This window comes from Brachyistius frenatus, unplaced genomic scaffold (assembly GCF_029030835.1).
Source record: "Brachyistius frenatus isolate BFR_SWC_R1_liver_20210118 unplaced genomic scaffold, ASM2903083v1 Contig_17, whole genome shotgun sequence".
In the NCBI taxonomy this organism is placed as follows: domain Eukaryota; kingdom Metazoa; phylum Chordata; class Actinopteri; family Embiotocidae; genus Brachyistius; species Brachyistius frenatus.
The window spans coordinates 1,631,716-1,645,713 of record NW_027210616.1 but is presented as its reverse complement, the minus strand read 5'-3'; the positions used below and the strand labels follow the sequence as shown (position 1 = coordinate 1,645,713).

Sequence of the window (13,998 nt, the reverse complement as noted above, 5' to 3'; positions counted from 1 at the left end):
CATTATCCTGAGCGTTCTCCTCCCTAACCAAATCAAAGCGTTTGACAAAATCAGGCAGAGGAGAGATGTCTATTACCCGCTACTATCCACTTCTCTTCCACTAGAAAATTCCTCAGTCTAATTTGCACTGTAATGAGATCTAATGAGGGCTTACAGGCCTTGTGCTTGATAAATTGAAACCACTGTGAGAGGGGGACACAGTGAGAGTTTAACCTCACCCCAGTCGCCCTCCATGACTCCAGTAGAGAGGATGAGCAAGAAAAAGGGAGGATGACTCGTGCTTAGTTTTTTCGCTTGCTGCGGATTGTTTTTGAACACATTTGAGCCCATCTGTTCCCCCACAGTAAGTCACCTGTGCAATTAACCTGGACCATTAGCCGTGAAACAAAGGCCTCAGTGGAGGGAGGGGGTTTGCTGCTTTATGGCCAGGTGGAGAGGCAACAACTACACTTTCTTTTAATCTCATCGCTCTCTCTACTTGTACACACCTGCTTTTGTGTTCTCTTCACACCTGAATTCAGGCTCAGCCACCTAGATATACTCGACCACCTGCATTACTCAACACCCCTCCTCTTCCTCCTCCGCTGACTGCTCTCTAACTGTCTGGCTTTGAGCAGAGTAACCCCCCCCCCCCCACACTCTCCCTCCTTGCCAGCTGCCCCAGCAGCTCCTGTGACCCAGGCAGACAGAGACCGATACTGCCACAGAGAGCACAAGAGCCTGAAGGACAGCAGTCACATACCTGTTAGATGTCGTTCCTTTGTTTTTCCCCTATCGCCCCCCTCTTTCACTGTCTACCTGCAACTACCTGAACCAGAAAAGCTTTTGACACAACAACCTGAGAAACCTTTCTCAAAGGCCTTTGTCTTTACTAGGCCTATGTGTGTTAGGGATGCAATGTTACACAAAATGCAAGGTTCGGTATGACCCTCAGTCTTTTGATCAGGGTTTGGTACAATCATAACTTTGTTTAAATTTATGAATATATTTTCAAAAGAGGAAAATAATAACATAATAACTGTCTGATTGGCTTAGCTTTGCTCTTCCTGATTATTGCTCACAGCTTCAGCTTTCTCAACTGTGACTGTGGTCTGTTTTCATTGTTGTTCTCTGAAGGGCTGACCAATCAGTGACCATTGTCATTGGCTAAGTGCAATGACAATAAAGTCAAGCATACTGAAGTGTTCACTCTCAGAAGTATAAAATAAATTAAATTAAAAAAAACTAAGATGAGTGGAGCTTATTCATAATCAATTTAAATTAACCATTAAAACCAGCAGTGCAATTTTATCTTTAAAAATTCCAAAAAGTAATGCTGCCTTTCTTTCTTTTTATCAAAGCTGACAATATAGCCTTCTTATTTAAAAATAAAATAAAAAATATATATATATATATATTGGAACTGTCACTGCACAAAAGTAAAAAAGGGCCTTGGTGTTGGTCTCAGTGTGACCTTCACATAGTAGACAATTGATTGACTCCAAAAATGGGTGCAGAGAAGTTGCAGCTTCTGGCACACACACCCTAGAAGTGTCAAACAATCCCAAACCATCATCCAATCCTCCTCTTCATTTTTATTGCTATCATAGTTCACTGGGAACCCAACATTTCAGCACACAGCCTATTTAAAAGAAGCAGGCGGTTCTTCAGGCTACTATGTGTCACTCGCACTCGCCAGTCAGACGCCAGCTTGAGTTACACTTAGCATGACATGTAGCGAACTTACTAACAGCTTCCAGCTTCAGGTTTGTGGTTGGAACTCGCGCTTGTGAAATTTAGTTCGGGATTCTGTTCATCTATCTTCGGACACATATACTGCGTATTCTTCAAACGACTGCAATGAAACACCACGCCATGACAGTATGGGATGAATGCACATGTCGTTACTCCCCTAATGTGTGTTCATGTTTACTACTCCACTTGAGTGAAAAAAAGAAAAGAGGAGGAATGGGATGAGGATGGAAGGGAAGGGAAGGGAAGGGAAGGGAAGGGAAGGGAAGGGAAGGGAAGGGAAGGGAAGGGAATGGCAAATAAAAATGATAAATTTGCCTGCAGATTAATCTGGATTGTTTTACGGTAACAACTTGATGAGCAAACCCACTCATGTCCTCTCTAACTCAATCAGGGATGCTACCATATCCCTCCATTCCAGGAGGAATGACTATAGCTTCTACTTTACTCTTGCTGGGAGGTCCTGTCTGGCGCCAGGGTCAAGGAAAGTAAGGAAGGGAAGACATGGAGAGGGGGGAAGAATGTCTTGAAGACAGTGGAGGCGGGTGGGAGGTGAAAGGTGTATTGTGTTTGACATGCATGAAGCAGAGGCAAGTGTTGGAGCTGGGCTGGCCTGGACACTGCAGGCCTGATCCCACACACTGAAAGCAAGAGAGATGTCCTGACTGCGAGAGACTGGGGGAAACGTGTAAAGAAGTTGGATGTCGACAAGGGAGAGATGAAAGTGGATTAGCCGCCGTGGCGATTTGCATTCTGTGGTGGAACGAAAGCCCCAGCGATGCCCCGAATAGCTGGATGCATGAATAAGTAAACAAACAAAAACAAAAATAAACCCTCCATCTGGATGGATGCTGCCAGGCCCCAAGTGAGAAACAGTAGGGAGGGGAGGCTGGGAGATGGGAAGGAGGGGGCGGGGGGTGGGGACGGGAAGAGAGATGCTTGCAACATAGCCATCACCACACTCGGTTTCCTCTGCTATCATTTACTTCGACTGCCTGCGGGCCCCCCCAGTTACCATACTGCTATCACTGTCTATCCACTGCTTTTGGCTAGTTTGCCCAATAACACCACCAGCACACAAGGGAGAGCTCCAACCCGGCACTGACAGATGTTAAGTTGACACACTTTCTCTGAGCCACATGGGGTCATCATGTCAGGGTGCCAGCAGGGCCATGAGGGCCTTTCCTCACAGCAGAGTAGACCACTACTGCCCCGTCTCTGTAAGCAAGGTACTGCCAGCTACAATATGGTCAACCCTGACCCATATGCAATTTCAATGACCTCACAGTTGGGTATAAAATGTATCAATGTCTGCACTTAACAAAGTTCTCAATGCATACTCATTAAGCTATGTGGTCAGAGAAAGCTTTTTTTTTAAGATTCACTATGATCAACATTTAAAACTATTCAAGCAGCTGTGCAAGGTTTGGAGTAACAGTGGTTGGGAGTTTAGTTCTACTAATGCGTTCCTATGTTTTTTCTTCTTTTAATCAATTCTTGTGTCAATGTTTTCTGACCTGCCCTCCTTTGCTGTGCTATCAAAGCAGTGGTGAAAACTTCTACTGTATACTGCATGTTTATAGATACTGTAAAAAGCCCAGTCTGCATGCCTCTTATGTGATTATCTTTCAAAATATTCTGTTAGCATAATTTTTGTTTGTAAAAAAAAAAAAAAAAATGAAAAAAAGAAGACCCTTCTGTAGTTTATGGTACGTGTTGATTTCAGAATGACATTCTACTATTTTAGATTTGGATCCTTGCGATTGAAAAGTGTTTTTTCTGTGCATTACTATCTGCTCTAGTGTCCTGATTAAGGCTATCACTGGGAGTTGCTAATACCATAAATGATCAAATCCCATACTTTTAATTGCTGCTGCTGCTGCTGCTTTGCATTAAAATGTTTTTACATGCCAACCACTGAATGGATTATATTGTGAAGCAGCAACAGGGTGTGCAGTTTTTATTATTTACAACAATATAACTAAAAATCAGTTAACATCAAAGGTATATCAGTGCAGGCAGCAGACTGGTTTTAAGTATTGCAGAGGTGGAGTAAGAATTCTGGTTCAGTGAAGGTAACTGTTGTTTTTTTTGCAGTTTGATTTAACCTTACATCTCTTAAAACATAAACAAATTCACAACAAGTTTTACGTCTTTTCAGACATATGGACAGGCATAGTCTTGAGCTAAAACATGACTGCTATGCCAACATCAAAGGCTCTCATCATGTATGTTTATGTGAAGTATATAGCAAGTAATCTAAACTGTACAGGCATTTGACTGTATAGTTGATAACTTTGACTTGGGTCACATCAATAAATGAGGTTTGTAAAATAACAGGCACGTCAAAGATGCCGTAAAAGCACAATAAAACATTTTGGGTTTCATGCATCCAGTACAGTGCAGATTCCTCATTTTTAAATGAGTGGCACATTTGGATAGCGGATGCAGAGTTTTGGAATCCAGATCAAAATAACATCTGAACCAAACCCCACATGGGCTGTTTGTATCAGTGAAAGGCGGTGCTGCCTGGGTAAGCTAAATGGATTTGACAATGGGATATGACGGTCTTTGTAGTGAGGGTAATTAGGTTTGATTGACTGTAAAGTGACTGGTGAGGTCCAGATCTGGGAGGGGAAATGATCAGAAATGATTTGAACCACCCACAAATTAATGAGACTCAACTGTGACTGAACTGATTTCACTAAGGAGAACAACATTTCTGAAAGCAATGGGAGAGAGAAAAGTAAGAGGCGGGGTGAGTACAGTAAATGTGTGTAACTGAGGAGGAGCGAAAGATGGAAGAAAGACAAAACAGAATGGACAGAGACGTCTGATGCATGTCTCATTTCCTTAACTTAAATAAAAACCTTTCAGGTGGTAATTAGTGCTTTTTTGTGTTTGTGCTCCTCCTGATACAAAAGAGGGTGTCACAATGAAGGCAAACAGAACAAATGTGGGAGAGACTTTTCCCTGGTGTTGCATTTAACTGCTAATGAACTATGGTATTTATCTCAAAATACGGAACGCCTTCCAATGAAGCGGAAATCTTTTTCTTTTATCCTGAAATCTATTTTGGGAAATGTAATATAAATATTACAATTTGGTAGAGAAGTGGATGACTATTTTATTGTATTACTTTAATGTACAAATTAAATTTTGCAATTAAATAAAATTGATCTAATCCTTTCATGTTACTTGTTTACGAATATGTCTCTTTTTCTACATGTTTCAGTTCACTCTGCTTTGTCCTGAAGGACTGAACTGAGATGCAGCCATATATAATCTGGGTGCACTGTGCAGTCATCGCCTTGAGGCAGATCCGATTCTGACTGGAGATATAGCACAATCTAATATGCTGTTATTTATTAGAATGGGTGTATGACAGGAGATAATCCTGGTGCCCTTGTTCCCGTCTTTCAAGGTAATGATGGAATTCGCCAACCCATACGCAGGAGTTGCAGAGCATGCCTTGTGCTTCCTGCTCTCTGCATTGAGACAGCTCAAATGCAAGGGCAAAGAAAAAAAAAAGCAATTTGCTCTAAGTTTGGTATTCAACTGCAGTGACATCTATATGCAGATGGAGTAAAAGATTCTTCATTTTTATAACTCATCAGAAAGTGCAAATATATTACCAGACATTGAATGCATCAATGCCATGTCCCTGAAATTATACTTTAGAAAATAAACAGGCAGCAAATTCAAAGGCATTGTACCATATATCATTGTTACATTTTGCAGAGTTCTGTCTTTGTTCGTTATATTCTGTATCAAACATGAAGGTCAGCTTCAGCTCTCTAATACTGGTTTGATTTTCTGAGCTAAGCTGCAGAATAGTGAGAATCCCTCTCAGAAATATTTATTTTATCTATTTGGGTTTCCAACCTTCACCTCTCTACAAGCTATCTACCCTGGTAATATTGTTTGCCATGTCTCCTGTGTTGTGGAGACACTATGCAAACTCAGAGAGCCAACTTGTCCACCCCACTGCCGCTTGTCAGCACCTGTCTATGATCACCTTGCTGGCACGGCTGCGACGCAGGTATGAACTGGCCTACCGGCAGCTGTCAGTGTCACACAAAGCCATCAATCCACATCTCCGCCACTGTCATTGCTGTCAGGGCTCTGCCAGCCACAACCAGTCAGTCAGCAGCACACCAATATGTCAGGTTAGTTTAGCATGCCACATTAATAGACACTTGAATTTGGAAAATGTACTTTGGTAAACAAAAGGCTGATAAATTTGCATGAACAGCAGACAACATGATGAAGACATGTTTGAGTAATATAATCATTACAAGTGATCTAAATAAAAGCTCTAAAAATAGCTAAATCTTAATTTGTGTGAATATTAATCTTCAGTGTGCATCATGTAACAAATATGACAGTTGTGTTATCATAAATCTACATTTAAAAGTCATTCTGCGCTAGCATGTAGAGGGCAACGGAGACAAACTGACTTGTACAAAAATTAGAGCAGACAAACACAGCAGTCTGAAATGGAGCCGAGGCCTAACCCAACTAACCACATAACCCTTTTTGCTCATGTTTAGTAAATTTGATGCCTTTCTGAGAGGAGCCCACTTTTATTTATGTAAACATACACCATTTCATCCTCAGAGTGTGAAAGGTTGACAAGGAGGAAGCATAAATAGAAGCTGCAGGCCCATCATTGTCAACATGCCAACTGCTCTCTGCAGAGAATCACAGAGACACGGAGACCTCCTTCTAGCAGGCCCGGTTGAACGGGAAATATGCAACTATCACCAGCACAACACACAAAAAAAAAGAGCTTTGGAGAGGAAAGGAGGACACACAATAGCTGTAAAATGTAATGAAAAATATATAAGGATTAACTTAAACTAAACCATACTCTACACTCAGGATTTGATATCGTTGGCTGTGCACCTTTAAGATGTTTAATACAGGCCAATGTGTTATACTGTTGGCTGAGTGTTTTTTAAACATAGAGATAGAACATGTGGTATCCACACCTTCCAACGATATCAATATTAAAGATGAATGTAATACATGTTCAATAGCTATTTTATAACACCAACATGGTGCCAAAACCTATTTTTCTACTCTAATATTCCCACAGAGCAGCACAGTGTATGGATCTGCATTCGGCTGGTGTCTGCAAGCTGTTGCGATGGATTGAGGCGGCTGGTTGGGCTCTTTAAAAAATGATCACTTTGCAAGTAAAACTTAATCATAAAAACAGCATCTGTGGAGCCTCTGCGTATGTTTTTAGGGCTTCAGTAATACTGCCATGGACAATTTTAATAATTGATCTTACAAAACGTTCGTTTTTTTAATCAAATATTTCTATTTTTGAGACCTAATATTGGTACTTTAATAAAGTTGGATAACATATAATGTTTGTAGTTAACTGAGATAGCAGACAGTTGCACACTCTTAAAAATGTGTCGGTTACAACCAATACGCTTCTTAACTTGATATTCTTCAGGTTGGCAATTCATGTTTTTTAGAGGTGATGAGGAGTTTTACACAAGCTGCAGCAACTATACACTTACTGAGGACTAGTCAGTTTTAGTTTAGTTTGTCAGGTCTGATAAAAGTAAAAAAAAACAACAACATGTAAAACACAAAGTTCTTCTCTATTTCTCTCTGTTACCTGCCTGGAGACATGCCTGGATCAAATAAAATGTTCCACTAACTTTTTATTTCCTGGTTGTTTGTTTGTTCTTATATGCCTTATGCCAAGCTGCATTGTGCTCAAAGAAGCATGTGCACATCCCGGCTTTGTTCAAAGCTTAGTGAATTTGACTGGGGTACACAGTTGACATGTGGGTTCAGACACTTGCCCCAGACGAGGGCACTGACCCCGGTGATGCCAACCGAGCAGGCGGCCAGAGGGGCCCGCTACTCCGCACAAACGCCTCTGAGAAGGAAAGTCCAGATGCTCTACCATGCTCCGGCTCTTGACACACTCAGCATGCTGCTAGTGACATTGTTTCATATGCTGCAATAAAAAACATCCTGCTGCGTTGAGCCATCTTCCCCTGTTTTAGACAGAGGCATTAGTTTGGGTTTATTCTACAGTGTTCAACAGTTATTTCCAGTGAAGTAAAGCGATTTAGTAAATGTTGAACATCTGGTCAGTTCAAGAGAATATGGAAATCCACTTAGAGCAAATTAAAACAAATGGGGTGACTGGGTAATGATTTCATAAGCAATTTCCTACATTAGGATTTCTAATACTTCACAAAGAAAACGTGTTTAGCGCTGCACTTGTCTCATCTATCAATCTTGCTTGTTGAAGAAGTGTGCATGTCACTGAACATGGACAGAGCATTATCTCAAGTTTTATCAACTGGGAAATGGGATTTTTTTTTTCATCGGTTTCCTAAAAGCATTTGTCTGTTACCCTTCCCCCGCACAAGCTAAATGAATTAAACTCTCATTAAATATGCATTCCATTGTTAATCATTTGCAAGCGAAGAGGATTAGGTTGCAATTTGTGAAATGACATAAAATCTATCCCTTCTTAAAAATAGCCTTTTGAAATAGCATTAAACACAATAGTAAATATCCATGAAACACTCTTTTAAATCAATAAAATGACTAAATCAGTAAAGCCATAAAATAGATAAGACACTGACCTGTACATAATTGTCATAATACAAAGGCCATATGTTTACTCCATCTGCTCATGCTAATGGATTTGCAAACATAAAGTGTACTATATTCAGGTCATCTGTCTGTCTATCTATCTATCTATCTATCTATCTATCTATCTATCTATCTATCTATCTATCTATCTATCTATCTATCTATCTATCTATCTATCTATCTATCTATCTATCTATCTATCTATCTATCTATCTATCTATCTATCTATCTATCTATCTATCTATCTATCTATCTATCTATCTATCTATCTATCTATCTATCTATCTATCTATCTATCTATCTATCTATCTATCTATCTATCTATCTATCTATCTATCTATCTATCTATCTATCTATCTATCTATCTATCTATCTATCTATCTATCTATCTATCTATCTATCTATCTATCTATCTATCTATCTATCTATCTATCTATCTAGCTAGCTAGCTAGCTATCTATCTAGCTATCTATCTAGCTATCTATCTATAATTGAAGGAATAAAATATTAAAATTAAAAAAAGACAATATTATTTATATCAGAAGATATATTACAGTAATTCAATTACCCCTGTCAACCTTTTAAAATACACAATCATTGTAGAAAATATTTGGGCATGATTAATTCATGATAAGAAGTATCAAACAATAATCTTTGTGCCGTCCACTACCTTATTTTCATCGACCATCACAGAAAAAATACGACTGATGAAATATTGATGTGAAAAGTCTCCTCAAATAACTAACTCTTGAAATATCTGAAGCACATGTCGGATTTTAGAACAGAAGGGGAAAGAAGAGCCAAGACTCTCAAAGGCTGTCAACTGGAAAGAACGAGACGCGTAGAAAAGAATGCTGTGCAACAAGAAAACACAGAATATCCTGCTATGCGTGTTTCAACTAAACAGCTGAAAGAGAAACTGATAGAAAACAAATACAAACCACCAAGCCACTGTAACCTCTAACCTACCTCTGGCTGAGGTTCAGATTCCCATTCACAGGATACATTTAAAGAGCTCTGCATTTGATTGTCCTGTCTCTGATTACGTTTCACATGGAGAAGTTAGTGCACAAAAATAAGCTATTTAAGGTTTAATGAAAATGTGTAGTCAATGCAGGTAAGAGTCTTGACAGAGTAAAAAAAAAAAGCAGCTCGGGCTCAGTACCTCTTGAATTTAAAAGTGTCATCGCTTCCAAGGTCATTGTCATTGCGACAGTCACAATGAGCTAGGTGTTGGTGCAGAGGACAATCCCCACTATCTCCAAGGCTGCAGGCAACATTGCCCATGTCATCCTCATGTTTTATTCATATAAGTCATATTATGGCATTCAGAAACGGAGATCAAAATCTGCTCTGGCAGAAATATTTAATATCATACCTACTTCTCTATCCTTCTCCATCTGGTTAGCCAGAATGAGAGAGAGCGGTAGACAGCCTCCTTCAGCTCAGCCATGTTGGATTATTAAAAGTGAAGCTTTCAGAGAGGTCACTGCTCAGGGAAAAAAGAAAATGTAGCATGCATCAATTATCTTGGAGAGTTTGTGGCATACTGTAGACTGTCTTGTCACATTTCCCAATGTGGCTGAGCTACAGAGAGGTCCTTGGCTGGCTATGACATTTAGAAGCTGGTGAATTGTGGAAATCCCAGTCTGTTTGTCAAAAAAAAAAAAAAAAAAAAAGAAATGGACAAAAGACCACACTGACTGCCTGCAAAGCCCCTCCAGGCTTGAAATTCCTTCTCAATGTCATTGGCATAACTAGACACAGGCTTCTAGCTCTGTCACTCTAATTTCTCATGTGTGAACAACTGCAACTTACACTGATCAATAAATGGCTTACTGGCATTGCTGGAGGACAATAGGGTAGTTTGAGCGTTTCACAACAACAAGTATGACACGCTGCCAGCAAATATTTTTAGACTGGAGAGCTGTTGTTGTTTCTCTTATGTTGCTTGTACGAGACCAATGAAAAACTACTAATGTTTTTATCATGTTGGAAATGACAACTACAGGGACATTTTCAGCCTTGTCTATTGGTAAAATTCAACTTCCTATGTTTACATGTGACCTACATCTTGTGTGTATCTGCCAGTTCTTAAAAATCTCAAGCAAAGCCATTGTATTTATTTATGACTTCTTCCAATAACTGCCATTACTACCAAAATAAAACATCAGTATGCACTGCGTAGCCTTCCTGATGCTCACGGCTTCTGTCTTTGCTTTGACGATAGTCTGGAAATCCTGTTAGCATGAAGGTTCTCTCAGTTACCCCAAAGGACGGACAAATCAGCGACCAGGCAAGGTGCGATGATGCAGAAGTCTAGCATTTGTTCAGAAATGTCGTTCCAACAATGGAAGTGGTGGAAAACCTAGATGACGTGATAAGAACAGTTGTAGCAACGCTAGCAAATATTGAGGAATTAAAGCCGAGGTCTGGGAAATCTGCAAAGTCTACAATGGTCTGACATGGCGTTGCTCTCTGCTCTCATTGGGGAAGGGTGTTGAAGCTTGATGGTCAACCATATGGTGGTCAGTGCAGATGTTGAAGGTTGCTCAAATATTTTTTTAAACTTACCTAAAATCTACGCATAATAGGATGCAAAAAACAGAAACAACCCTCAATGGAGCATGTCCACACCCTATCTATTCACATAGTGAATTTGGGTGTGTTAATACCAGGCTATCTATGACCTAAAATGTGTAGAATTTTTATAAACATGGGTACACTGTAGGCATTTAAAAAAAAAAAAAAAAAAAACCCTACTAAATATAAATTAACATAATCTCTAAAAAAAAAAAATGTTGTTGTGTTGTACCAGCGTGTTGTACCAGCTCTGGAAGTAAATATAAGATGCCTTCGCAGCTGAAAAAGATGACTTCCCCCACCTCTGCACATTATCCTCCTGCTTCTAAGTTCAAATCTGTGTGAAGCAAAATTCCATGAAACGCCCTTTCCACCCCCCCCCCCCCCCCTCCCAAAAAAAAAAAAAAAAAAAAAAAAAAAACCCCACCTGCCTCCCCGTCTCCGCCTCTGTGGCGGCTTGGGGAGAAGTGGCATACCTTTGTTCATGTCAATCAGCTGCTTCTTCTTCTGCTGGCGCTCCTGCTTCTCCCGCTCTGCTTTCTCCTTCGCCAGCTTGGCTCTCTTGATCTTCTCCTCCATCTCCCTCTTCTTGTGGTTCTCCTTCACCGCTTCCTGATGAGGCACACACACAGACACACACACACACACACACACACACACACACACACACACACACACACACACACACACACACACACACACACACACACACACACACACACACACACACACACACACGCAGATAAAATCAGAATATGGCGCCTGCCACCACCTCTCTTTTAGCAACTTCACTACTGTATAGTGTTGAGAAGCATCAGCAAATTCTTATTCAGAGAAGGGTTTGATAGTTACAGATAAGCTGCTGGAATAAACAATATGTTATGCCTTGTGTATGAGCTTTTTTTTTTTAATACAAGCCGTAAGGCTTCTGGACTGCTTTACATATTTTCAATAACACAAAGAGCTGATCTATTATCATCAATACTTCAACATGGCCACCTAAGAAACACAAGATGATAATCACACATGTGTACCATGCTAGTGTAATTTCTCTGACAATATGGGGGAGCCATTACATGCGAAAAAAAAACAACCAAAAAACGTCTAGTATCAGTGTGGCGGTCTCTGGGGAGGGAGAAGGAGATATCATCCTCCTCCTCCTTCGTGACCAGTTGAAATGTCAGGAAGGAGTCAGAGAGAGAGAGAGATAATCAACAGTACGCATTCAGCCTTTACAAATGTGTCAGTTTGTTCTTGTGCCAACAGAGAATAAGATGCAACCGTGTGACCTTTGGAGACAACAAACTGTCTGCTCATCCCGGGCCTGTGGCGTGGCCGTGGACAAGAGCCATCCTAGGTGTTGATGTATGTGTATGATAGGTCATACTGTATGTGCATACACGCCTAGGAGTGTGTGCGCGCCGGCTGCAATCCATGGTCATTTTTGTGCTTCTGCTCATCTGCGGCAGGCATTCCCCCCTTACTTATGTATGCATATGTGTGTGTGCAGCAGTAAGTGAAGGCATGGCCCTGTCTGTGCACTGATAATAATAAGTGGCGACAGTAGGCCCCCCATCGAATGCCCCTGTGGTCCTGATGTGTGTGTCGTGTTGGCAGCTAAGACAGAGGGATTACGGGGATTGTGGGGAAGGAACAAGGAAAGAGCAGCTCATCATGCCAGTCAATAGCAGAGCTTTTCTCCATGTCCAAGGACACGAGCCCTCATTGTCACTCTCTCCCTGTTAGATGACAAGGGCAATGAGAGAGAGAGAGACAGCAACATAAAGAGAAAGAGAGAAGGGGGGGGGGGGTTTGGGGTAATATTGGAAAAAAAAATATTATGGAAAAGAAAGTGAGTTTTTGTATGCTGTGAATTATGAAATCGGAACAAGTGCTGTATTATCTCTGTGGCTGCTACAAATCATTGAGCACCCACAAATCATCCTATATTTTATCACCACATCAAGGTTGTGTAAACGATTCAGCTGCAGTCTATACGGGCTATTGATTGTATGGACTATACTGCTGTTTTGAATTAAAGTGGATGAGAGCTGGGCTGCATGTCCAGTAATGAAACAGTTAACTTAAGCTTTTTGTTTAAGTGACGAGCGGCTCCGGCAGCACGACATTTGCCGTCTCCATCGGCTGACAGGATTCGTTCATGTGCAACGCTCAACATGTACACAGGATAAGTTGGGAGATCAATTATGCAAATTGCAAATAAAATCCTGTCGGCAAAACTTATTTTAAACAAACAACTAATTCTGACTGTAAATATGATTATGCAATATCATTATGTTGCTCTAATCAAACAGCACTACTAATTACCATAGCACCAAATATGTGTTCACTGTTCTCTTATTTTTCCTTTACCATTCACTTTGACAGCTCGTATTTTGCCACTGGCAACAAGTGATTGTATCAGGTCTCATTTTCTTGGTAGCTCTGTATACGTTAGGGGGACATACGAGAGAAAACAATCTTCAAGAGGTGTGTTTTCAGTACAGAGAACCAGACTTAAACCTTGAAACCACTGAAACATTAGACAAGAGATCTGGTCCCTCTTGAAGCTGTTCACATATTCTGTATGAACAATGTTGGAAAATATGTTTAGAAAAATATATGCATCGTGTTTGGTGTCCTGAATATTCTCATCTACTAAAGATCAAAGTAGAGGAGTTACAATATGATTTCAGGTGACCATGGAAACAAGTTACTTTTGGCCTTCGCAGGTATTTAAGGATTCCATACAATAATTTTTGAACTGTTTGGACCATAATGTCATGGCTTTCTTCAGCTACTCGAACTTGCTAAAAGCTAGTTATATTATTATTGTGTCTCCTTTACTGGGGCAGACACTTTTGCTTAAAGTTTAAAAAATATTGGGATGAAGAAAGAGTAAACAAATATATATATATTTTTTATAAAAAAAAAAAATAGAGCTTAAAATGAAATGGTAAAGGTAAAGTCATAAAAAACAGTCCCTATGATGATAGACCATGATAGTCGGTAGCTTTCATCAACAGGATTCTGCCTCATACCCCACTG

The 13,998-nt window shown here is 40.3% G+C and overlaps 1 protein-coding gene across 1 annotated transcript in view; it reads right to left on the bottom strand.

Annotated features, from left to right (window-relative positions):
• diaph2 (diaphanous-related formin 2) overlaps positions 1 to 13,998 on the bottom strand; it is a 371,302-nt gene that overhangs the window by 51,818 nt on the left and 305,486 nt on the right. Inside the window, exon 26 of the mRNA XM_069694231.1 lies at positions 11,427 to 11,562. Coding sequence (XP_069550332.1) covers positions 11,427 to 11,562 — 136 coding nt within the window. The remainder of the gene's footprint in view (positions 1 to 11,426; positions 11,563 to 13,998) is intronic.